Consider the following 24545-nt stretch of genomic DNA (forward strand, 5'->3'; position numbering starts at 1 on the left):
GTAAGTGTTCCGCTGCTAGCATCCATCAGAACAAAGGCCCCTTTTTACTCTGATCTCATTTAAACTTTATGAAAACTGCCTTATTATCAAGGTGTACTGAATTAATTTCTGCTCTGGGCAATATCAGACACTGCAGAAGCACACTAATGTAGACAAGGGGTTGAGTTAAATTGGCAAGTAACAGATACATAAGATTTTGCTGTGTTTTTTTTCTCCTCTTCTTAACAGTCTTAACATTTCCTTCAATCTCCCCAGAGGTGTAAAATGGTGTCCAATTAGCATTAGCTCTTACACGGCACCTCTGGCCATACCTTCCAATCTGGTCCAGATTGTTGCATTGCCATTCTGCATTGTGCATTTTCTGTGGGTCATTTCCACAGCAGTTTGTCGCTGTATGTGTCAGTATTTTGAGAATATGAAGATTCTGAAATCCTATGAATTTGACGGTTCCTCTCCAGATTAAAGAGGGAGTGGAGTCCACAGAGCTGGCTCTGGCCTTCAAGCTGAGAGACTCGGCCTCCGACCTGAACATCCAGCCTGAGAAGCAGCCGGTCTTTGCCTTCCTTCCTCTCCGGAGCTTTGGATTCCGATTCATCATCCAAGGTTGACATCTTCAGTCTCTCCTCCAGTGTATTTTGGATAATATACGTATGTGTCGTTAGGCGAATTGAAGACGGGTGGTTTAGGGATGGCTGAGCTCTGATGTGGCTGTTGTGATTCATCTGAAGGTGACTTTGACATCCCCTCGTCCAGAGAAGACGTGGACAGGGACAGCTACTGGAACCAGTGGCTTCGCTCAGAAGTCCCTCTGCTCTTCCTGCACGCCATGGAAATATTTGCAGTAAGTCAAAAAAAGAAAGATGAAGGCCGTTCAGAGAATGTAATGGCCTTTTCCCCTCTTCGTATAATGTACTACTGTTTGTTGTGTTATTAGCTGACATTTTCAACACTTTTCATATTTTGGTGTAAGTAAAAATGGTTCATAACAGATTATTTCATGAAGAATTTCTATATCTTCAATGAAAATAATTTCTACTTTTTAAATAATCCTGTTTTGTCGAAAAAAGCCTTAATAATGGAAATGTTTTCCAAAAAAAGGTTTATAATATCTGAGAGGTAGAAAATGCAAGCTTCTTGTTATTCAAAGGGAGATATTTATGACTGACTTCTTCAAAAACACAAAATGAGGCCACTATTTCTCATTTGGTTCTCTATAGAATGCTGGCAGCAGCATTGGTTAGTATTTATACAGTGCCATGAAAAAGTATTTGCCCCCTTCCTGATTTCCTCTATTACTGCGTATTTGTCACACTGAATGATTTCAGATCTCTAGACAAAATGTAATATTAGAGAAAGGGAACCTGAGTAAGTAGAAAACTGTTTTTTAAATTGCTATTTCATTTATTTAATGAGGCGGCACGGATGGTGCAGTGGGTAGCACTGCCGCCTCACAGCAAGGAGGTCCTGGGTTCGAATCCCCGTCGGCCGGGGCCTCTCTGTGCGGAGTTTGCATGTTCTCCCCGTGTCTGCGTGGGTTTCCTCCGGGAACTCCGGTTTCCTCCCACAGTCCAAAGACATGCAGGTTAGGCTGATTGGAGAGTCTAAATTGCCCGTAGGTATGAGTGTGTGCATGAATGGTGTGTGTGCCCTGTGATGGACTGGCGACCTGTCCAGGGTGTATTCCTGCCTTTCGCCCAATGTATGCTGGGATAGGCTCCAGCCCCCCTGCGACCCTGTTCAGGATAAGCGGGTTAAGATAATGGATGGATGGATTTATTTAATGAAAAAGGTTATCAGACACCCAAATCACCCCTGTGAAAAAGTCATTGCTGCCTTAAACCTTTAACTGCATTAATTGCAACAGAACCCTTCCTATAATTTCATATCAGTCTTTCACATCTGTGGAGGAATTGTAGCCCACTCTTCTTTGAAGAACTGATTTATTTCAGACAAAATGGTAGGTTATCGAGTATGAACTGCTAATTTCAGGTCCTGCCACAGCATCCATATTGCGTTATAAATTGTAAGAAAGATGTAAAAAGTCTAGGATGTTAATTGATCATGGGGTTTGCTGTCTCTGCTTGGCTTCAGGATCATCCAGAATTCTCTGGTCTGCAAGGGCTCTGTCACTTCCTGCAGTTCATTCCACTTCCTGATGAGATCCTGGACTTCTTTAACCCCGTGGCTGGCCAGATCATACAGTTACTCAAAGGCAAAGCTTGTCTTCCCACAAAGGAGGGCAGAGGTGAGTCTGCCAGAGAGTAGCATTACATACACGCTCTGTTCGTTAGATAGGTAGTTCACTTAAAAGCGTTTTCACCGGCCGTCAGGACGTTCACTCGTGGACCTGTCCTTTTGCAGATGGCAGCGTGGAATACAAGCTGCCCTCACAGATCGCCGTGTCACAGGACCCGCTCATCCAGGAAGTGATTGGGCCCGAGCATCTCCTAAGGCATCTGAACCTGTCCTACCTGCACCCATCCCTGCAGTCAGCTCTGCCCCCCTCCCTGGTGTCTGCTCTCGGGGTACACCGGCTGAGGGCGGCAGACGTGGTGGCTGTCACCTCTGCCATGGCCAAGGACCTCATCAGCAGCGAGGGGAACCTCTCAGGTAGTGTACAGAGGAAGGAAACGGTGGAATGCAGAGACTGCAAGCACAGTCAAACCAGAGCCTTTATTGTGACCTTAATGTTACTGAAGATAAACTTAATGGGATCTTTTTAATGGAATTTAGTGTTGCTGCCATGTGTCATAGTGTAGTCAAAAAAGGAATATGTACCCACATGAATATAGCATCACAGCTTCTGGGTAGGAAAATGAAAATATTCTAATCAAATTATGCTTCTTGCTCCTAAAAGTGTTGGATTAGTAACATGCTGATTAGTGGCTGCGCTGTTGTAATCTGTTCTGCAGACTCCTGTCTGAAGAAGGTGGCCAAGCTGCTGGTGTGTAACTTCCGTGCCCTAGAGCAGGAGTACGGTGAAGCGGACGCCATTTTGAAAGCGCTGAAAGACATTCCTATTATCCCCCTGGCTGATGGTCGCAACGTGGCTCTGAGTGGAGGGGGCATCTTCTTCCCTCTTGAAGATGAAAATAAGTCACAATCAGGTATGTTCATGATCTTCCCATTTGGTGTAAACTTGGTGTTTATGGTCATTGCTAAAGCCCAGTCCTGTAAATTTGGGAGCGCACATGCAGTACAGGCACCCATTCTCCTCTGAGAATGTAGCACACTTCATTTACAGCTTGTGAAGGTTGATAAGGATTTTAGCTATATTTGTGAGAGGCATTGATAACTTCTGTGGAGGCTGTTTCAAACCACAATAGAGGTTCCGTGACAAAACTAAAGGGAAAGTAGTAAATGATACACTACCAATAGGAATGAGTTCTTCACACAGAGATTTACAAATACATGTGGTAACTTGTGAGGATCTGCTGCGGATCCTTCAAGATCAAACCTGAAGCAGTAAATTGAATCATTTGGCATCTTTTCTTAATACATTGTGCATTTCTGTGCTCCTATGAGGCTAAAATATGAACACACTTGTCTGTGTGACACCAAGCATTTCTCTTTTCTTTGCAAGCAGATGGTCCTGCTATAGCCTGTCTGCACTGAATGCTTTACTTTATTTATGGGGCCATCAGCCAGTTTCACTCTAAGAATAGCTAAACCCACAGGAGTGGTCATAGAACAAGTCACTCCCTTGTGCCATCCTCTTTCACATGAAGAGGGCAAAGTGTTTTTGGCAGTTAAGATTAATAATTCATTGTCAGACTGTGGTCTATAACATTGTGAGGATATTTGCATTATTAATGAAAGCAAAGTTATTTGTAATAGTAATAATACTCCCTGCTCTGTGGACCTCCTCTGTTTTCACTTTGCATCAACACACTGGTTGCCCTTCTTTCGTGTAGTTATGATCGTAGCTTCAAGAGTACTGAAAGTAAATCCTTGTTTGCTATCATTAAGAAAGTCATGGAAAATGATTTGGTTGATGAAGAAGAAAATAATTTGACAAATGGCTTCCGAAAGCTAAGTTAACCGACTCTGTCAGGTGAGGTTGAGGTCTTTGGGCTAAAAGCCAGGTTGTCGTAAACACAGCAGGTTTGTGCTGAAGGGAGAGGGAAGTGTGTTAACACTATCCTCTGCCTTGTCTGCCTCTCAGGCATACAGGCCTTGTACAGAGACCTGAACATCGTGGCCCCCGGTCTGCTGGAGTGCCTGGACCCCCTGGGGAACTCTCAGGTGCGAGAGCTTCTGAAGAGGTTGGAGGTCCACCAGCTGGAGCCACAGGAGCTGCTCCACAAGCACATCTACCCTGTCCTGAAGAGCGGGGCCTGGAAGGTGACTGTGGGTTTACGCTCGTCCCTAGGGAAGAGTGAAGGCGCTGTGACCTTCGCTGTTGTGTCCCTAATTATGTCCCTAATCAGCCTTCTCCTGCACGGTTGTGAGCTCACTGTTACACCGTAACTGTAAAGACATTTGTTACGCTGCACGTCATGTGAGTTACCATTTCATCTTTGGGCTGATGGAATGGTAAGGAACCTGGGCTTATAACCGCAAGGGTTTAGGTTTGATTCTCAGGCAGGGCACTGCTATTGCATCTGTGAGTATGGTACTTCATGTGACTTGCTTCAGTCACATGCTCTGTATCAGTCTGGATAAGGATAAGAGCGTCAGCTAAATGTACTGTAATTCAATGTTATACCTGAATGTGTTCCATGTTTATTTCTACAGCGGAAGGCAGAGGACATCATTATCAGCTATGTGGTGTTCATCAAGCAGAACTCTAGAAACCAGGACTACGTCACTTTAAACACAGCAATTCCTGTGTTGACCAACAAGGGTTTCCTCTGCCCCAGTCAGACCAAAGTGCAGTTTTCTAAGGACTATGGCAACATCGACCTGCCTAAGAAGCTCCCAGGTAAACTTGTTTTTTTTTTTTTGTCCTGAAAAGAAGATGGTGAAAATTGAATAGCATCTAGCATTTCAGGATAAATGCAGTTGTAACTGCTTCTTTATTCATTCTCCCACCATTGGTTACGCAGGGACTTGAACCATTGCTATTTTCATAATGGCTTAGTACATCGAGTACGAGAGATAAAATGCATATTATTGTGTAAAATGGCATATTAATGTTAATTGAAAAAGAAAATAAGTGTTTTGAGAGACACTGTGTTCTGAGAAATTGTTCAAAATAGGTATGACATGCCTAAATGGCACTGGCATGTGTCACTTTGCCTACTGTATGGACATTCTGTCCAATGTGTCCTTTAGAAAACAAAAGCTTGTTGTTGTCCTTTACCTCTGAAAGGGATGTGCTCCCGAGAGCCTCCATCCTGCTATTAAAACGAAAGAAAGCGTGAAATGTGGAGGAATGCAGGGTGTTATGTAAGTGCCAGAGGAGCGAGCGCGGTGTGGGAAGCGTGCCGACACGGTCGACCTGGCACTGGAGATTGAAGGTGTCCTGAGCAGGCCTGTCTCCTGGCCATCCCGTGTGTCACAGGTGTTGAGTGGGTACTGCTGCAGTCCTGCTACCTGAATGCTGACGGAGACCTCAATGGCTGGAGGGAGTTCTTCAGTGCCCTGGGAGTGCAGGACCTGCTCATCTTCAAGAAGGAGAAGCGCACCATGTCGTCGAAAGAGCTGGTAAGAGACGCAAGCACCGGTCTGTGCGGTACCTGCGGTCAGTCTGGTGAATGTCAACACGCGGAGGGCTGGTATTTAAAAGAGAGCCGTGGATGGACTCCTCGTGCGTGAGAGGGAGATGGAGAGTCAGAGGCCGCCAGCCTGTCCGGGACAGTGGAAAATGCGCACAGAGGTCAGCCGAGTGTTACATAACGCCCGCTCTCTTGCACTGGACACGGCAACTCAATTAAGCGTGCTAACAATGGGCTTGGCGCCTTTGTTCTTAGCGGAGCTGTATTGAGGGGTGGGGGGTGGTGGAAGGGATGCAATAGCCCGCTTCGTCTCTAGAGTGAGCATTAATGTGGACTGAGGGGCTGGGTTCCAGAGAGTGCTTCCTCCCATAGACTCTCCCGTAACCCAGGGGAAAGAGTGTCCCCCCACAACCCAGCTGAGGCCCGGTCAGGAGAGTGAGCTCTCGGGAGTGAAATTCAATATTTAATAGGAACATGCGCCATTCGACATTCTAGACCCAACAAAGCCTTGTATTTGACCTTACTGTTGTGCAGGCTCTGTGTAGGCTTTAAGAATATAATATTGCACCCACAGTAATGGGCGCTCAAATCTCACACTAATCCTTAGCTTATACTGTATGTGAGTGAGCCATATTTCTGTATAATTGATGTAATTCTACCTCAGAGTGGCGACAATGCAGTTTGATTTGTTTGCATCCATTTTTGCTATATTAGAACATAATCCAAACGGTCCTGGGTTCCCCATCATATGCCCATTGAATCCTGTGTTACAGAGAGAGGAGGCTGTTGCCTGGCCATTTTTAGGCTCAGTAAAAGGAGAAGTAAAGATTATTGTAATTGCTCAATATTGACTGGTTGCATAGACAACCTGTAAGCCTGTCACACAGGGCGCATTAACTGTACTTGATGTGGATGCTATAGCTAATCTGTTGTGAAAGTGACTCACAGTCCCCAGAAACCAGATCTGCTCTGCTGACACGCACTACACTGTACTGAGATCAGCCTCATGTGTAATCAGGGATATTCTCTCTTGGAGACTTCTTGGCTTGCTAAGTAAATGTGATTTACCACAGTTTTTTCCCTGAGGGGAAAGTGATAAAGATCATCAAAGAATCAGATGCAACACACCATTCTCTGTTTTGACAAGAGCTTTCCTGTGATTGTGATTAATTTAGACTCAATTGAAAGGAATTCTAAACAGTGTGTGTGTGTGTGTGTGTGTGTGTGTGTGCGTGTGCCTGTGTATGTGCAAGAGTGTGTGTGTCAGTGTGTGTGTTAGTGTTAGTGTGAGTGTTTGTGTGTGTCTGTGCGTATGTTTGTGTGTGTGTTTGTGAGTATTTGTGTGTGTCTGTGTTTGTGTGTGTGTGTGTGTTGTGTGTGTGTGCGTTGGCCTGTTTGTGTTTGTGTGTGTGTGTCTGAGTCAGATGGATGTGGCTACTCTGACAGTAGCTCTGACGTGCCCTTCAGCACATAGACTCTCCTGCTCCTGCAGATGGAGTGTGTGTGTGTGGGTGTGTGTGTGCGCGCGCGCGTGCGTGCGTGTGTGCGTGCGTGTGTGTGTGTCTGAGCCAGGTGGATGTGGCTACTCTGACAGTAACTCTGACGTGCCCTTCAGCACATAGACTCTCCAGCTCCTGCAGTTTACCCTCAGGTGGCACCTGTCTCCTACTAGAGGCAGATATGTCAGAGACTACTACACATTCCATCAGACATTATGTGCATTTCAGAGTTTGTCTTGATGGTGTTCATCACTGGAACTAAGACAGGGCTCTCCAGCACTCACTGTGTTTTTGGTGCGTTTGGGAGTGTAGGAGAGGCAGGCACGTGTTTCCCAGGCAGTGGTGTGATAACGTCCGCCCCCCCGTCCCTCTCTCTCCCCGCTCTCCCCACCAGGCCTCCAGCCCCTGGGCTGCGGACCACGAGCTGTGGCAGCACACCGCTGACGGCCTGTACGTGGTGGAGGACCACGAGTGCGAGGACTTCCGCTCGCTTGTCACAGCCGATCAGCTCAGTGATCAGCTCAAACGGGAGCAGAGGCTGGAGCTGCTGAAGTTGTTGGACCAGAACTGGGTCACTGGGTAAGTTTAGAAATGGAGTACACTACCTTTGAAGCATGGAAAAAGTCAACCCCCCCACCCACCCCAGGTCAAATGCAAGCTGGCTTGCACATCCCGGTGTAGATTAGACATTCGAAGTAGCACTGATAGTGCAGTCCATAAGTATTTGGATAGTCACAGAATTGTCACTGTCGAATGCATAGGATTTGCAACCCAGTATTAGATATCAGAACAATTTAATGTTATTTGGTACAATTACATTTGGTCCCAGAAAACGGTGGAACTATGTATACAAATGGCAGTAATTCCTACACAGTTTACTCCATATGAATGTAAATATTAAAGCTGTCTGTCTGCGCTTTTACCTCATAGTCATTGTTTCATTTCAATGCCAATGTTCTGGAGTACCGAACCGAAGCTACAAAAACTGTGCAGCTGTCCAAATACTCTGCACTGATAGATTTCACTATACTGATCCAGTGTTTGGCAGCATCCTTGGCAGAATCCTGTCTGCTGAAAAGCCAGAGCCCAAACATTGAACTGGCAGGCCCATCTACAGGCATTTTTTCACTGTGAGCTTGGGAAAAACACACTGTCTTCTCCCAGCTAGACGCCCCAATCTCTCCCAATTGATGAGGGAGTGCAGAAATCAATTTGTCACATGCCCAATCCGCAGAATACTCATGAATGTGGTACAGTTATTACCCCAGTTCATTAAGCAGGAGCAAACCACAGCCTTGCACATCGTTATTTTTGAAGGATTGATTTAAGGATGATGAAGGTGCATTGTTCATGTTTAGAAATGGTCCATACTCTACACACTGTCACTCACAGGCTCCATGTCCTCCAGTTGCATTGGGGGAGGAAGTCAAATGAACCGGTTTAGTATTGCTGATGAGATCTTCAGGCCTTTTGCTACCATCACACGTGCCCCCTCCGGCTTTCTGCAACACTTGCTTAGTGCGGTTGCTTGCGTGACCGTGGGGTATATAGGATGTTAAACTGTGCTTATTCTGGAGCTTAGCTGTGTTGATGAAACGTTTGCCATTGGATTGTCCCGTGTATCTTTGTTACAATAAGCATTGATACCAGTTCTCTGATTCACATGTTAACCTCCCATTTTGTAATACAATTGCCTTTGTTATCCATCTACTATTTAAAAGTGATATTCATCCTGTAAATTCTCCTATCATGAGCTATACAAGAATTGCTTAGGCAGTGTTTTTTGTGTCCTAATACATCATTGTTAAGCATCATTAAATAGAATTAAAATCATTTTGCATTTTGCTAATGTAGTGAGATCATTTTTATTATGCAGTATGTAATAGTCTATTGATCCGTAAATATGAACAGCTCCCCAATCATAAATTACCGAAGCATTTTTTACAAAGATAAAATTGCAGAAAGTTGCAAGAAATGGCTATGTGCTCTGAGCTGCAAGAATGCTTCTCTGAGGAAAATGTGGTTAGCCTTATTTGAATTTTGCATATATTGCTGTGGTCAGCGTTGTATAAAACCAGTCACAGATTATTTATTTCCGACTCACAGAATACGATTGGCTGTTCATTAACCGATATTTATATGCCACAATTATGCTAAAGTCCTACTGGTCAAAACACAGTTCCTTGCTTACATTCAGTTTGCTTGAATGAATGTGTCTGGCTGTGATTTCATAGTGGATCACAGGCTGCTCCAGAAGCACCCCCCCCACAGTGCACTGGCACATAATGGCTCTCTGTTTACCATGATCCTTCACTTTGGCTGCACTGGACATTAGGCTTCCAATTCAGCCAAGATGGCAGCTTGCAGTTAGTTCTGTGTGTTTCATTGAAATTCAGTAAGGACTGGATGTCTCCGGTTGTTCTTTATACCTCCATGTATGCAATAAATAAATGTCTGTGTGAATGAAGATGTTTCAAACTAAATCTCCCTACTTGAAGAACTTCATGTTATTCACGTATAACAATATTGATAGTGAAAATACTGAATGTCAATGTGCGGCACAATCATTCTCAGTTTTTCTTTCTCTCTGCAGAGACAGGTATTCTCAGTATATGAATGCTCAGGTGCTAGACAGCCAGGGACGGCATCTTCGAGACATCAAATCGTCCTTCTTCCACTTCCTCACCAATCTCCTGTGGGTGCCTGCGGTGAGGGATTTTGACAAGTGCTCTGTGGAGTACCTGCGTCCCTGTGCAGTGCACCTGTACTCTCCTGAACTCTACAGGCTGCTGGGAGTCCATGTCAGTTATGTCAAGATGGACCCCAGTGAATTCTCCAATGCTGTGGGTAAGAGGTTTCACCCCAAGTGGTCAAAGGTGCCGCCACTTTTTTTGGGAAAATGTCATAGGGCCTCATGCATGAACTGCTCATACGAACAGATTTGTTCTTAAATTGCTTAAATCTCTTCAAACTAGTGCTTTACCCGAACTTGGCGCATTCACCAATTTTCTGCAGTGTGTCAAAAAGGAAGGAACCACAGAACCAATCAGGTATCAGTTGTCCCTTGTTCTTGTTAATCCCATTGGCCATTTATCTGACGGAACCCACCCACAGTACGGTATATATTGTATCACATCTTCATTTATGACAGTTGTCTGAAGTGGGTTTGTTGAATTCTACGTGGCACGCTCGTATGAGCCCTTCATTCAAAAAAAGTAAGAGAAATTTATGATAATACAAAAATGTTCTTGCATGAGGCCCATTATGCTTAATTCATCCCTGGAATGGGAAAGGGGGGAGAGTTTGTTGGTTGTATGCGACAGACAAGAGCTTGTGCTGAACTGAATTTGGGGAATCTAAGAATTCCCTTTTGTGAAACCTTGGATTCACATTTAATTTATTCAGTATACAAATGTTAAGCAAGCTTACAGCAGGCAGCTTGTAATCTCCCTTTGATGCCATGCACGGACAGGAATGAAGCACTCCATCACTGTGGATGAGATGATTGGGCATCTGAAGTCGTGGTGCACCACGGCGTCAGACAGCTGCCTTCCAGAAGAAGACAGGAAGGACTTCACCACCACCGTGGAGCATGTGCACAGCGTCTACAACTATCTGAGCAACAACTGCAGTCTTTCCGCACTGAAGGATCTGTTCCGGCAGACTGCAGCTGTCTTCATTGAGTTTGAAAGGTCTGCAGAACTACTGGCCATTTGAGCTAATTTTCACATTTCTGTTGACATGGTATAATCTCCATTTTTATTTAAGATGATCTATTAATATAAATAAAGATAAATAAAAAACAGTTTATCTGTGGAGTCATTTATGTAAATGAGAAGTATTTGTTTATATTTAGAAAGTATCCAGATTCCAAACTGCTCTGAATACTTGTACAGGCCACTGTGTATAACGTTAGATATAGTACGGAGCTAAGGCAGTGAAAATGACTCTCTTGCAAAGCATTGATCCTTTGTGTTTTGGGTGAGTGTAAGAATGTGCGATACATCTCTATAAACAGTTGGGCCTTGCATTGCAGAAAAGAGATGTGGTGCTCAGGGAAGTTCTACATGCTGAAGGAGGTGTGCTGGAGTGACCCTACAGGGATGTTCGTGAGGTATAAAGATCTCGTCCGCAAGTCAGAAGGCGAAGTTCAGGAGCCCAAGGTTCTGGCCCCCTTCTACAAGCAACTGCAGAACATGCAGGATTTTTTCTTCAAGGTGCACCCCGTTGTCTGTTTTACTAAGATAACATTGTTTTTATTGTACTCTGTCATCGCTTATCTTGCATTCATGGGCATTCAGGGAAACTGTTAAAGCAGAACAATGAGCCCTGTCCACACCCACGTCTGAAGACCTGTATGTTTTCTTTGCAGTATTTGAATGTGGAACCACACCCATCTATGAAGCAGTATGTGGACCTGCTGGAGCTCATTTGTGATTCATGGTCTATTCCCAATTTAGAGCTGCTACAGGATGTCAATATAATTTACGCAAAGCTAGGTGGGTATGGACATTTGGGTACTGTGGTCTAGTGCCCATCTTTTTCATTCCCCTTCACTGTCTTAACAAATGTCAACATAAGATTGTAACATGAATCGCTTCAAAGTTCTTGGGAGTGAAGTTTGTTTTCTCTCTATGCTAGCTGAAAAATGCAAAGTACCAGTGTCTGGAGAGCAGGAACAAGTTGATAAGCTGAACACCAACTATTGCACATCTCTGAAGTGTGAGTAACAATCTTGTAATCATGGGTGAAAAAACATATTATTCCAGTTTTGTAATCATATCCATGCAGTTATTTTATGGCTTTGAATGATTTTGTAATTAGTCTAATTTTTTTGGATGAAGGTATTTATCTCTCTTTTGCTTGGGCTATGTTCTTTAAATAAGAAATATATTTTCTTTACATTTATTTTTATGAAGGTATGCTTAAAAACACATCTGTATCTGAAACAACTGATGGTATTTATTTTTTCCAGCTATGCTGATTGACAAGAGGGTGTTCCCCACTAAGGAAAACCGCTGGGTAACTTTGTCTCCAAGGCTGCTAATTCCTGACAAGGGCCTTGAGAAATTCTTCAGATCACACAGTGAAATTTGTTTGCTTAACCTACCAAAACCTGACAAGAGACCATTGCTCAAGCAGAAGTCTAACTTCAACCAAGGTACCCCCATACTCTGGAACACTAAGCATTATGTAAACAGCTGAAGTACACCCAAATGCAGTTACATTCAGTGGTGTATAATGACAAGTTTTCTGTTTTTATGAAGTCATGATATGACCCCTCTCTAGCACATTAAACTCCATTGAATGGATACAGTATATCAACTCCCTTCTGCAAATCTGAATTTTTACAATCTCAATATGAGCCCAAAAATATGTCCAAATTGTCCTATTGGACAAATGAAAAAAACTGATGTTTTTACAAAGATGTTAATATTTTGTAAGATATTGGTAGAAACATACAAAGATCCATTCACCATTGCTCTCTGCGAGCCGCCTTCAGCTCACACAGTAGGATGTTCTATTCAGAGAGACCTCACTAAACCTGAGAGAATCCACTTTATAAAATGATTGGGTACTTTTGTAGTTTAATAGACCGCGTATTGGGTCTTGTTGATTTTGTGAATGTGTTGTGTCCATTACAAACAGTTATGAGATAGTGGAGAGATAGCATATGTTCAGTCAGTTTTCTGAAATACAGAATGGCCTTGATAGACCTTTGTGGCTGTGTTGACAGGGAAGATGATGAATGACAAACAGGTGACATTCAGCGAGAGTGACAGGGACCTGTTTCTGAAGATCTGCGGGGTGAAGACGCTCTCAGAGTGTGTTACTATCGAGGCCCAGACAGAGAACTACAGACCGTGCCCACCCTTGCAAGCCCTTGTCCGTAAGATGGTTCCCTACGTCCAGAAATTCCTCTTTCACCACGAGGAATTGGGTGACGCCTATGAGGAGCTGAAGGAGGACCACATTGCCCAGCAGATTAAGACGCTGTCTTTTGGCCAGGTACACTGTGCTGCTGTCTTCTAGATGCCCATTCTCTGATAGAGCCTGATATGTGATATCTGCTGGTTCTTCAGGTGTCTGCAGTCATTATGGGAAAACAGTTGGTGGGGGAGAGTCAGTTTCTTTATGGAATAATGTAGAATAATGTATTAATTTTTCTAGGTTGTAGTCAAAATTGTTACAGTCAGTGTTGTGACAGAAAAGTGAAAGGATAGTAGTTTGGAAGTAGTTTGTCATCTGGAGCATTGCTGGTGTTTGGTCATCAAGGGCACAGATATGACATTGAGGACTAATCACACCGAGCTGAAGAATAAAAATGACTATCACAGGACGGAATGTGTAGTATAAGGGAATGAGTACATTGCATTTGGACTTGTGAATATTGTCACTTATCCACCCCTCCTCATATGCTCTGCTCTCAGTGGGTGGCTGCCAGCTCTGTAATATAACCACAGGTATGACCGCTCCAAAGTGCTGTAGATTTCTGGAAAAAATTGAGAATCAATGTTATGTTGCCTATTTTGATCATTTGCCTCATGTTCATTTATGCGGGTAATATGTGATGCGCTCAGGTGTGAAGGCAGTTTAAATAAGAAAAAAATGATTTGCCCTTTACACCATGGGTTTTCTATATTGGTTATGTAACTCTCAGCATGACTTCTTGTCCAATTTGTTTAGTCATATATGGAGTTGGCACCACTGTACACAGTTTGACGGAAAAGGTGGAAGTGTGAGAAAGTCACTGGCTCTTTGTGGTCTTTTGGAAGAGGTTCAATTCTTCTATGAACTCTGATGAACTTCTCTACCCAGTAGATACAGAATGTTCCAGTCTTGTGTATGGAATGGCTGATTGCCAAGTCTTTTCAACACTCTGGCTACCTCAGGCTGCTTTTAAAGCCTTGTAATAACATTAGCTATGGTTATTCACCTCATGCTGTCCCCTGACATGAACAGAAGTGAGACGCTAGACTTAGTGTCTGTAATTCTGAGAATAATCACATTCTCTTTTTCAGCATTTGATGTTTCGGAGCAGGGCTGTCATCATACTTGTAATCCAGCAGGTGTACTAGAGCTCTCAAAATGTGGAATAGTCACGATTGTTACTGAACAAGAAAGCAATTGGTTGAACCCACTTGATTTGTGCTTCATCAAATGAAAATCTCCAGGATCTGTGATGAATAAATCTCTCTGAAAAATCAGGGTTTATTACCATATTTCATGTTACGAACTAACATCTTTGTTACTCAGATATTTATAAGTGTAAGTTGCACAGCATGAATGTACAGATGTAGTTTAAATGTATCCTGGCAAATGTTCCAACTGCCATTTCTAAATGCATAATTTTTGTTTTTCTCCTTTTGCCTTCAACTGTGAATGCAACAGAATTCAATATTTCTTGTGCTTAGAGGCCATGAACCTTACATTTGCAAATGGTTGTAATTTTTGTTTACTAAGTAATTGAATTCATGCAGCGGTAGGAAGCCATCGGAGGCAATAGTAGAGAGATATCTGACTGAAAAGCAGTCTCGTGTAGGTGTAGCAAGTCAGCCAGCACAGAGAAAATAAAATCACTGCAACAAAGGTTAGCAAATATCAAAACCTTGAGAAGGGTTTTTTTTATAATAACTTCTGTGAAAAGTATTCATTCTGTTAATATTGCATATGATGAGTCAGTGAAGGGTGAGTCAGAAGGAATCGTTCAATAAATAAAGAGAGAGGATGAGTAAGAGGGGCCCGGTGTGACCCCCAGGTTTTTTAAAAGTAAAGGAAAGGGCAGAACATTATGCTACTCTGTTGTCCAAGTAGAGATGGCAGTGAATCAGTATCAGAAGCGTAATAGATATCTCTGGCATGGACACGTTGCACGTGATACTGAGATATGCCTAATTTGTCCCCTCCGACAATCAACAAATCCTTGAGTCAAATTTAGTCTTTTTGGGACTGGTTGTTCATTTTCCCCTTCGTTGAGAAACCAGTCCAGAGCCACCGCACATTTCACTGTGAATTGTCAATGGTGTGTATTAGACTTGCTCACAAGCTCCTGCTATGAAAAATTCATAGAATTACAATTTTCTTAAAACAGGTATGGTTTTAATCTCGCATCGAATATAATATTGTGATTTGTATTATGCATATTATAATATATAATATTGTAATTTACATAATAAATATATTATGTTCATTATTTATTTTTATTATATTTTTATTCAGTTGCTTGTACCTTAGAGTCTACAAAAGGTCAGGCTGATTAATTGTGAACAGGGATATAGAGCAAATGAAAAAAGAAACCATGGCCTTGAGATCTTTATTAGAAATGGGATAATGAGTGACCATCCTAAGCAATCCTGATAATTGTGCTCAGCAAGGTGAGATAGCAAAGTGTAAACAGTCTGATACTCCTACATAAGGGCACAACATTCTAGTGACTTCTATTATCTCCTGTTCTACTGTTATCTCTACTTGTCTACAGACATATATACATATACGCAACATAGTACATAGTAGCTAGCCTAAAATATGATAAGCTGAACTTTGTTAGTTGCAGGTTTAAATTATGGTGAACTGTAGACATGTTATTGGTGAAATTAGCTGAAAAGGCAATTGTAGAAAGTGAAGATTACCTGGCAGGCAGTGAAGGATAGAGAAGAGATTGTGCGAGAGTGGATGATGAGAGGAGAGTGTGAGACGCAATTAAGTTAGATGGCTGTCTGGACCTTTTCCATTTAAACTCAGCAGAATGTTGATTAGTTCCCCCTTCTGCGCAGTAGAGGTGAAACCTGCAATGGTGCTCGGGGCACATGTGTCCAGAGGATTAGTAAGAGTTGAAGAGTGAGTAAAAGTCCTTGTATCGACAGGTTTTAAGAGTAGGAATCTATAATTTGGAACATTATAGCAGGTAGTACAGTTTACATTAAGGCAGAATGTAAAAGATAATTGGTGTGGCAGGAAGAAAGGGTAAGGGTAAAGAAGCATGAATCATCTATATAGATGTTGCAGAAATGCTACATGTGATTAGACGTGTACTCTTGAACAAAGTGCTGAAATTGATTCTAAATGAAACTGAATTACGTAAGAGCAGACCTCTGCAAAAATAAACATTTTGTTTTTGAGCACTCTCTTTTAGGCTGCAGTCCTTTGATGCTGGATGTCTCTGAAAGTGATTTTTCTGTTTTTCTATATAGGTCGGCAAACTCTATACATTGTATCGACTGAGCTTGCCTGATGAGCAATCTATCATTGAACAAGAGGATGTCATCTGCCTTTTGAAGGACAACAAGGAATTTTACATTCAGAAAGACCACCTCAAATCCAAGATGGACATCTGCAGGCAAGATTTACACTTCCATAATGATCCAGCTTGCTTTACTTTAGGACAGTGTAATCAGTCAAATGTTACCCGAATAACACTTTTTAAATTTGAATTTGGCTAGCTTTAATGGGAAATATGACTCCTCACTTCCTGTGTTGGTGTTTGTTGTAGAGAGATGGTGAAGCTCTTCAACAAAGACGGCAAGTGTGGGAAGGAACTGGAGGCCTTCCTGCCAGTACTCATGACCAGTCTTGATGTAAGTCCTGGACTCTCCTCAGTCTGTCCCCTAGACTATCATCTCTCCTTCAGTTTCAGCCTCATGGGAACCAGTGGTGGGATGGGACATAAGATTCCGTTCTCACCAGCTGCACTTTATCAACACTGAACATGAAAAACAAACATTAACAGCAAGGTTTTCACTACAGAAAATATTGATATGTACCCATATATTCAAGACGGTGACAAGGCTCAAAGTAATAAAGTAATAAAGAATTATGAGTTCTGAAAGTAATTAAAGATCATGTTTTGTAAGACATGGCACAGTGTGACATTTAATTCAGCACTGACAATGCAGGGGATTTACGTTGACGTCATGTCACAGTGAAGGTAGTATTTATAACATGAAGCCCTGCTCCGTGCTCAGATCTCCTGAGCATTAAGCATTCTGTTTCAATGTGCTGTTCGCTAAACGGCTGCAGATGAGTCATACAGTGATTCTTCTAGAAATCAGACCAGAATCTCAGATTGGTATGCCATCTTGCAGAGGGTCACTGCCAAAATGTTTTATTTGTTTTCTTTTTTACTGTTTTATTTATTTTTCTTATGTCACTGATATTCCAGGTTAGGCTGCTCAGTATGCTTAATCGCTAAATGTTAAGAAATATGGTAAATGTGTAGGGAAAGCTCTAAACAATTAAACACATTTACGCTATTTAAATAATTCATAACCATTTCCTTTTACAGTCTCCTATTAATGATTCTCATATTTTCATTGACCGGTGTCAGTTTGACAGTTGTGATAAAGACACCACTGTGTTTCTGTTAAGTTTTGCCCATCCCTACAATATACAGGGTTATTTCATCAAGTATTTAAAAAAAATAATAGGACCATAATGTTCCCCTTTATTATGTGACATATGGATATGGGGCAAACAAACAAGTGCTGTATTTCCTTAGCTGATACAGAGCCACACCTCTATCCCAAACCTATGAGTCTGTTTGAAGAGTGAAAAATGAGGAATAGCAATGTTTCATGGTTAGCAGCTGTTCTCCAAATCATAAGCACTTGAACAGCGATGGACACGCCATTGTTTGTATGAGGTATGAGTTTGCACAGCCCTTATGGCTTTGGTGATGCTGGTGTTTCATATTGTTTATACTTTGTGAGGAACTTTGGGAACTCATTATCTGAATTTCAAGGGAATTTATCAAACAATACATCACAACAGCTGGTAATGAGGCCCATAATATTGTAATTAAAAAATCGAACTCAAGAGAATTTGCTTTTGACACCTTTCTTCTGCAGTGCTTATATTTAGGTTTCCTTTACTACCCCATAGTGTTACCAGCAGGGAAAAAAAAATTGTTCAAGCTAGGTTTTGAAACTTCTGGTAGCTGGTTGACCAGTTCAGACCAGCTCGTCACTTAACATGGTTTGACCAGCTCAAGCTAGGTTTTGAAATAGCTGGTGATAGCTGGATTTCTATACACTGTCTCCGTTGAGGGCATATAACTGTATCTATTGGGGACGTTTGGCATGGGTACTACTCAGCACTACAGGAGACTAAATATAGGGAACAAATCAAAAGCAGTCACTACATAATCTTGCTATTTGTCTTTCCTCATAAACATGTGTCCTGCTATGTTCCAAGTCTGTAATCTAGAGAAGGAATCTGTCTTGACTATAAACAGTCTTTTCGTGTGAACATTGAAAATGTTGTGTTTTGACTTAAAGAAAGGAAGTGTGGGTGTGTGGAGAAACTCCCACCTGAGCTCCCCGTAAGGACCCTTTGTTTTGTAAACAGGATAAAGGAGCCTTGAAACGTTTCCTCCGTGAGAAGGACATCAAAGACCTGCCAGACTCTGAGGAGAAATGGGAGGTTCCAGAACCTTTGGAGATGAAGCCAGAACTACCAGGTATGCCACTACAACCCACTGGAAAATAAAACACAGAAGCACAAATAACACCATACTTTGATCTTTGCTGTCTTATTAGAACAAGTGCGCGCACACAGTATGCCTTTACTGTCATTAATCCAAAATGAATGAAAATCCGCCTGTTTCATAGCACCACGCTGCTGTACTTGTTAAACACCCCCTCATTTCAGACCCTTAGCTTGCAATTTATGTGTTTTCATTCCATTTAAATTGCTTAGTCATGCTCACGTGCTCATCAAAACTGTGAGCTCAAACCATCTTCTCATTCTTCTGTCGTTCACGTGAGCCTAGCCATTTGTAAACATTCCTGCTTCCTTTCCTGATTTCTCCACACACAGCACACACACATATCCGAGGGATTGTGTGTATGCTAATTTGGGTTGGTTGTCTGTTCTGGTTTGTGAAATGAAAGAGCAGCTGTCGCAGGGGCTCAAAGACCAACCACAGCAAATCCTGTACTGCATAGCGAAACACGGACCGCCAGCGACACTTTGGCAGACAGGAGTGTGCAGCCCACCTTCTGTTTAAGTACATTATGTACCACACCGTGTGTTTGAGGCGATGCAGTTATTATAAAGAACCAGAAGATTTCTCAGTGTAAAATCCACACTATTGCGTTTGTTTTCTTCAGACCACAGTGAATTGTAAGCATGGCTTGGCAACCTTAGTCAAACTGCAGTAATTCCCCTGGCAGTCTGAATGATCTGACAGGCTGAAGGCATATGCATTTTTGTCTTGTCAACCATTCACTCAGACTACAATGTTGTAATCCACCTCTTGTTAATTACCCCAAATCAAATCATTCACAAATACATTACTGGTTGGTACAGTATATGCTTATAAGGCAAACACCTTCTCCAGAGTAACTGAACACAAGAAAATGATTTCAGCATAGTAAGTAATTTTAGCTGTGTAGTGCCGAATATATTCTGTAATAAATGTTGCTAGGTCATGCCACTTTATGGCCATCAATGTACAAACAATGATACCATAGGAGCTATAACATTGTTCAGTGTGTGAGTGGACTGTATATGACTCTCTTTGGTTTCTCTAGTGTTTTCTGGGATGCAGTTCGGCCAGTCCTCGAGTGTAGCTGGGGCGGAGCGCAGAGACGAGCAGGAGGAAGGCGAGAGGACTTTGGCTTGCTGGCCTCCCAGGTCTTCCATCCACAAAACTTCAGGCGGCCACACAGGTAAAGTCAGTGTTTCTCAACCATGCAAACTGCTTTCAGGTCAGGAAGCAAACATTGATGCAGCTTCCCATAATGGGGTGAAATCAGTTAAATTTGATTGACTGCTTAATTAAAAACTCCATGAATACATCACTAATTTCTCTTGTACCAAGGAAACTTATCTGTAGATCTAGAATTTGAGCTAGTTTATGCAAAAATGGAAATCATGTTATGTTAAAATAGCACATTGCCACAAGAGTTTTTTCTTTTCTGCCACTGTTTCTTCAAAAATTGGAACAATATTTCTTCAGTTGCTGTTTGTTTAGTGTGTTTTTGCTTCATTCTTGACTTCAGTAAGTGACTCTATATGCAATATGGATATACAAATACACAGCTGTGAAAAGTGTTAATCAAAATGATTTTGCATTTTTGCATTTGCATTTCTGTGTTGTTTGAAGGGCCTGGAACATGGAGATAACCATGTTTTTAAATGCTTAGTAATTTAGATTTTGGCCGAGTTTCTTCCTCCGCATGCCACAGCCGTTAATGTTGACAGAGTGCTTTTTTCGCCATGAGCAACGGCACCTCTGTTGGTTTCACCTTCACTCTCTTTGAGAGCGAGCTCATCTTTAATTGTAAGAAATTATATTTAAAAAATTTGCATCAAAATTGACATCAAAGGTAGATGCACTACAAACAATTTTCAGTGACAGAGCCTTTCACAACGGCATGGTTGTAAGCGGATTATATTTAATTGCCTGAAGACCAGACAGGATTTAACATTGGCCATTCCCAGTGATGCGGCAGGAAGGATTGCAGCTACGGGTTGTGTTTACATAGCAGAGATGTGGGCCGATGCAGGCTGGTGGATGGGCGGCAGTGATAATGCTGACTCATTTGACCTTGGTGGGCTGTGTGTGGCTGTGTGTACACAGGCCCCAGCCCGGCAGTGGAAGCGGTGATGAAGATGTGGCCCCCTCCAGCCCCGCCGGCCCCGGTGGATGGGGAAACGACTCCGGGGCCCAGCTCTGATGGAAGAGCTGAGCCTCCAGTGTGGAGAGAGCAGGGGCACGCCAACCCCCAGGGCAGCAAGCCAAGCGGGAACACCCCACTCTCAACAGGTCTGTCTGTGTACCATCACCTACTTTACCCAGGGCTTTCCTGGTTCAGTTCAAACACTCCAAACAGTTAAAGGGTACCTGTACCCAAAACGTGCATATGCCTAGATCTGTTCAATATATGATAAAAATAACATTTCCCATTCTTGTGAGCTAAATAATTCACGCCTAACGGCATATTTCATTATGCGTGCGGCATATTTACCACGTCGGTCCCGTAACACTTCAGTGAGCAGACATATTGCCGAAGTCATAGACAGCTCAAACCAGAAACTGCTGAATTCAATGTAAACACAGTGGAGTATATACACAAAATCATGCAGATAATTGTTTTTCGATCTAGGCATCATTATTAGTGGCCGAAAATTATTCAAAAACTTCAACTGATTGTATGATCCACTGAAGAGGGAGTATCCCAATTTCGTATGCTCAGGTGGAGAAAGCGACAATTCAGAAGATGATATTAGTATCAACAATATGTCTGCTCACTGAAGTGTTACGGGACCGACGTAGTCCGATAAAATAAATTAAATATGTCATTATGTGTGACTTATTTAACTTATGACAATGGGAAAAGTTATTGTTATGATGTATTGAACAGATCTAAGCATATGCTCGTTTAGGGTACAGGTACCCTTTAAGCTATTCAAATGAAATCTGGTTTATGTTAGGAGCTGTGTAGCTAAAATATATAAAATCTTCTGGAAAAAAAATGTGACTGTGTTCAGTTACCCATAAATATCCTTATAATTGATATCCCAAAAATAGTCTGTGAAACTGTGAAATGCATGTAACTCTTGCTCCTTGATCAGTAGACAGTGACAGCAAGGTGTTAGTATGTGTTTACAAAAAACTGTAGCCTTTCACATGTCGAATTTCCAGGAATTGTCACAATATGAATCGAGTTTCAGTGATGTAAAAATCCATCCATTCCATCCATTATCCTAACCCGCTTATCCTGATCAGGGTCGCAGGGGGGCTGGAGCCTATCCCAGCATACATTGGGCGAAAGGCAGGAATACACCCTGGACAGGTCGCCAGTCCATCGCAGGGCACACACACCATTCACTCACACACTCATACCTACGGGCAATTTAGACTCTCCAATCAGCCTAACGTGCATGTCTTTGGATGTAAAAATCATAAATGGAAATATTGTTCACAGCTATGACAATCTGGTTTGTTCTCTCAAAGCTAGTACTCCTGTCTCTCTCCATAGGAACAAGTCTTAACCCCCGGTAATTGTGTTCTCTATTTTGCTGAATTGTGTGTTATGGTCAGATTATTGCTGAAATCAAAGTGGAAGTAAACTACTGAAAATAGTAGTATAAGGCTGTGGGAACTGGTCTTGAATCCCAGGTCGGACTTACTCTGCCCGTGATTGCCCTCAATTGCGTCAGTAAATGGTCAACTCAGAACTCCTTCTTCCAAAAAAAAAAAAGAAAGAAATTGTAAATTAAAAATGTAAATGACTTGGCGCAGCAATGGCAACTGGAGCGATTGAAGCTCTAAATCGTATGTTCAATTCCCAGGTGTAACATGAATGGCTTCAGTAAAGATCCAGCTGTGTAAATTGATTTTATTTCAAAGAATGTAATGGATGTAATGTCAAATATTAACTAATTCGTATTCCTCAGTTGCAGGGATGACACTTGTATGTTTCTGGAGAGCCTGTTATATTGTCAGCCCCAGCACTGTATGTAAAGCTGTGCTCAGTTATGAACCCTGGCAACTATTGTGAAATTAGGAGCATTGTTGTTTTTCAACAAGGTCTGTTCTTTTTCCTTAGACAAGACTCATGAGACGGGCATGCGAACGGCCCAATATTCCGACACCAAGTTGCGGGAGGCAGATGAAAGCTGTGGTGCAGAGGCACAGCCTGATGGTACAAAACCTGAAGGGAGAAAATCTGAAGTCACACGCCCTGATGCCGACAGCCACGATAAAACCCGGCTTACAGAGAACACCGTAGCTCCAGAACAGCAGACACCGAAGTCCTCAAATTCTCCGTAAGAACCTTCTGTGCTCACATAACTATCAGAATATTTTGTGATACTAAAATCCTTCTTTATTGTCCTAGTTTCAAACTGCCTCACTGAACACTTCTGCATCTCGTTCTGTATCGTTGCCAGTTTGCCTCTCAGCTTGCTGGTTGCACATTAAATACTGCAATAGAAGCTCAGTCATGTTAATCTTGTCATTTTCCTCCAGAAACCACAAGGTAGCAGCAGTACCAGAGGTGGTGTCCGGCTCATTCCAGGGGAACGGGAATGTTGAGCGCCCGCCGCTGCTTCTGGATACCCCAGTGTGGGGAAAACAGACCCCGCAGGCTGTTCTAGAAGACCTGGTTCTGGACTGCTCGCGGCCGAAGACCGTGGTGTTCAATCTAGAGGACAATCTAGACACAATGTCTATTGGGGAGTGGGGGGAGCAGCTGGTGAATGCGTTCTTCACTCACTGGAAGGAGAGTGGGAGCCCTGATGCCCCCAGGGAGGTAACCTGGTACAACAGCAATGGTGAAAGTGGGCGACCTTGCGACTTCAAGATCACCTTCGCCACGGATGGGGAAAGCTGTCACGAGGTCTTTGTGGAAGTCAAATCCACAGTCAAGCCTGAGAAGCACTTTATCCGTCTCTCTGCTAATGAATTAGATCTGGCCCTGAAGGAGAAGGAGCGGTACCACATCTATAGAGTATACAATGCTGGGGATTCACAAAATGTCCGTCTCTGTCGCATAAAAAACCTGGCACAGCATCTACATTCCAAGGACTTGGAGTTGTTTTTATTCGTATAAAAAGGGTTGACCTCAATATGTTTTTTTTTTCAATTTTATACTTTTTGGTTTTAGGTTGTCAATGTAACATCTTTGATAGATGTACATTGTAGTTGTCTTTTTAAGTAAGAGGTTTTAAGTTGGATTTTAAGTTTAAGTTTAAAATTATTTTTATTTCTGCTTTTTTGCTCTAAGGTAAATTAATGCACTAATGTTTCACACTGTTGAATATCCTGATGACATAATTAAGAGGTATTAACTATTTTTTACTCTCTGCACACATTAATGTTTTGTGGTATGTACCAGCACTGATTTTTGTAGTAACCTGCAATTTAAGCACATTTTTCTTTGATTATAGTAAAGTTGTTTGAAATATTTTTATAACATTCATAACCAGTTGTACCAGCACTGAAAATGCTCTGAAAGAATATAGGTTACTGAGAGTCATTCCGTGGTTGTTTACTTCGTCAGATATATATTGGGAATATATATTAAAATGTTTTTATTTGATTTTACACATGTAATTTTAAATTTTTATTATTAAAGTACAGAATAAACATACTCACTTTTCGCCTCCCTTCGTCTTATGTTTATTATTATTAGTAATAATAATGCGCCCATTTATAACTAGTGACAAAATATCCTTATTGTAAAATTAATTGATGCCTCATTTTTATGGCACGGATGAAACTATTCTGCCATGATTTTATCTTTTTCTGTCAGGCTTTGTAAAGTCCTCTCTAAACCAGCGCGATGACGTGCGTCTGAAAGCCAATTCACAGCTTCAGAAGAAATAGTCGATGAGTAGCATGGCATTATTACAACGGTCTTTGTGTGGTTTTCTTTAC

At 42.2% G+C, this 24545-nt stretch overlaps 1 protein-coding gene across 4 annotated transcripts in view; it reads left to right on the forward strand.

Annotated features, from left to right (window-relative positions):
• Nucleotides 1-24258, forward strand: part of wu:fj29h11 (uncharacterized) — a 50574-nt gene extending 26316 nt beyond the window's left edge. For all 4 annotated transcript variants that reach the window (XM_061232742.1, XM_061232741.1, XM_061232743.1 and 1 more), the window contains 23 exons: nt 459-603; nt 729-841; nt 2092-2245; nt 2362-2610; nt 2913-3107; nt 4166-4344; nt 4738-4924; nt 5507-5649; nt 7554-7738; nt 9753-10006; nt 10632-10851; nt 11196-11376; nt 11532-11658; nt 11801-11881; nt 12135-12320; nt 12897-13168; nt 16351-16496; nt 16650-16734; nt 18503-18614; nt 19690-19827; nt 20742-20927; nt 22714-22933; nt 23136-24258. In XM_061232742.1, coding sequence (XP_061088726.1) covers nt 459-603; nt 729-841; nt 2092-2245; nt 2362-2610; nt 2913-3107; nt 4166-4344; nt 4738-4924; nt 5507-5649; nt 7554-7738; nt 9753-10006; nt 10632-10851; nt 11196-11376; nt 11532-11658; nt 11801-11881; nt 12135-12320; nt 12897-13168; nt 16351-16496; nt 16650-16734; nt 18503-18614; nt 19690-19827; nt 20742-20927; nt 22714-22933; nt 23136-23718 — 4341 coding nt within the window. In that variant the 3' untranslated portion in view covers nt 23719-24258. The remainder of the gene's footprint in view (nt 1-458; nt 604-728; nt 842-2091; nt 2246-2361; nt 2611-2912; nt 3108-4165; nt 4345-4737; nt 4925-5506; nt 5650-7553; nt 7739-9752; nt 10007-10631; nt 10852-11195; nt 11377-11531; nt 11659-11800; nt 11882-12134; nt 12321-12896; nt 13169-16350; nt 16497-16649; nt 16735-18502; nt 18615-19689; nt 19828-20741; nt 20928-22713; nt 22934-23135) is intronic.
• Nucleotides 24259-24545: the final 287 nt, after the last annotated feature.

The sequence above is a fragment of the Conger conger genome, chromosome 2, assembly GCF_963514075.1.
Source record: "Conger conger chromosome 2, fConCon1.1, whole genome shotgun sequence".
NCBI lineage: Eukaryota > Metazoa > Chordata > Actinopteri > Anguilliformes > Congridae > Conger > Conger conger.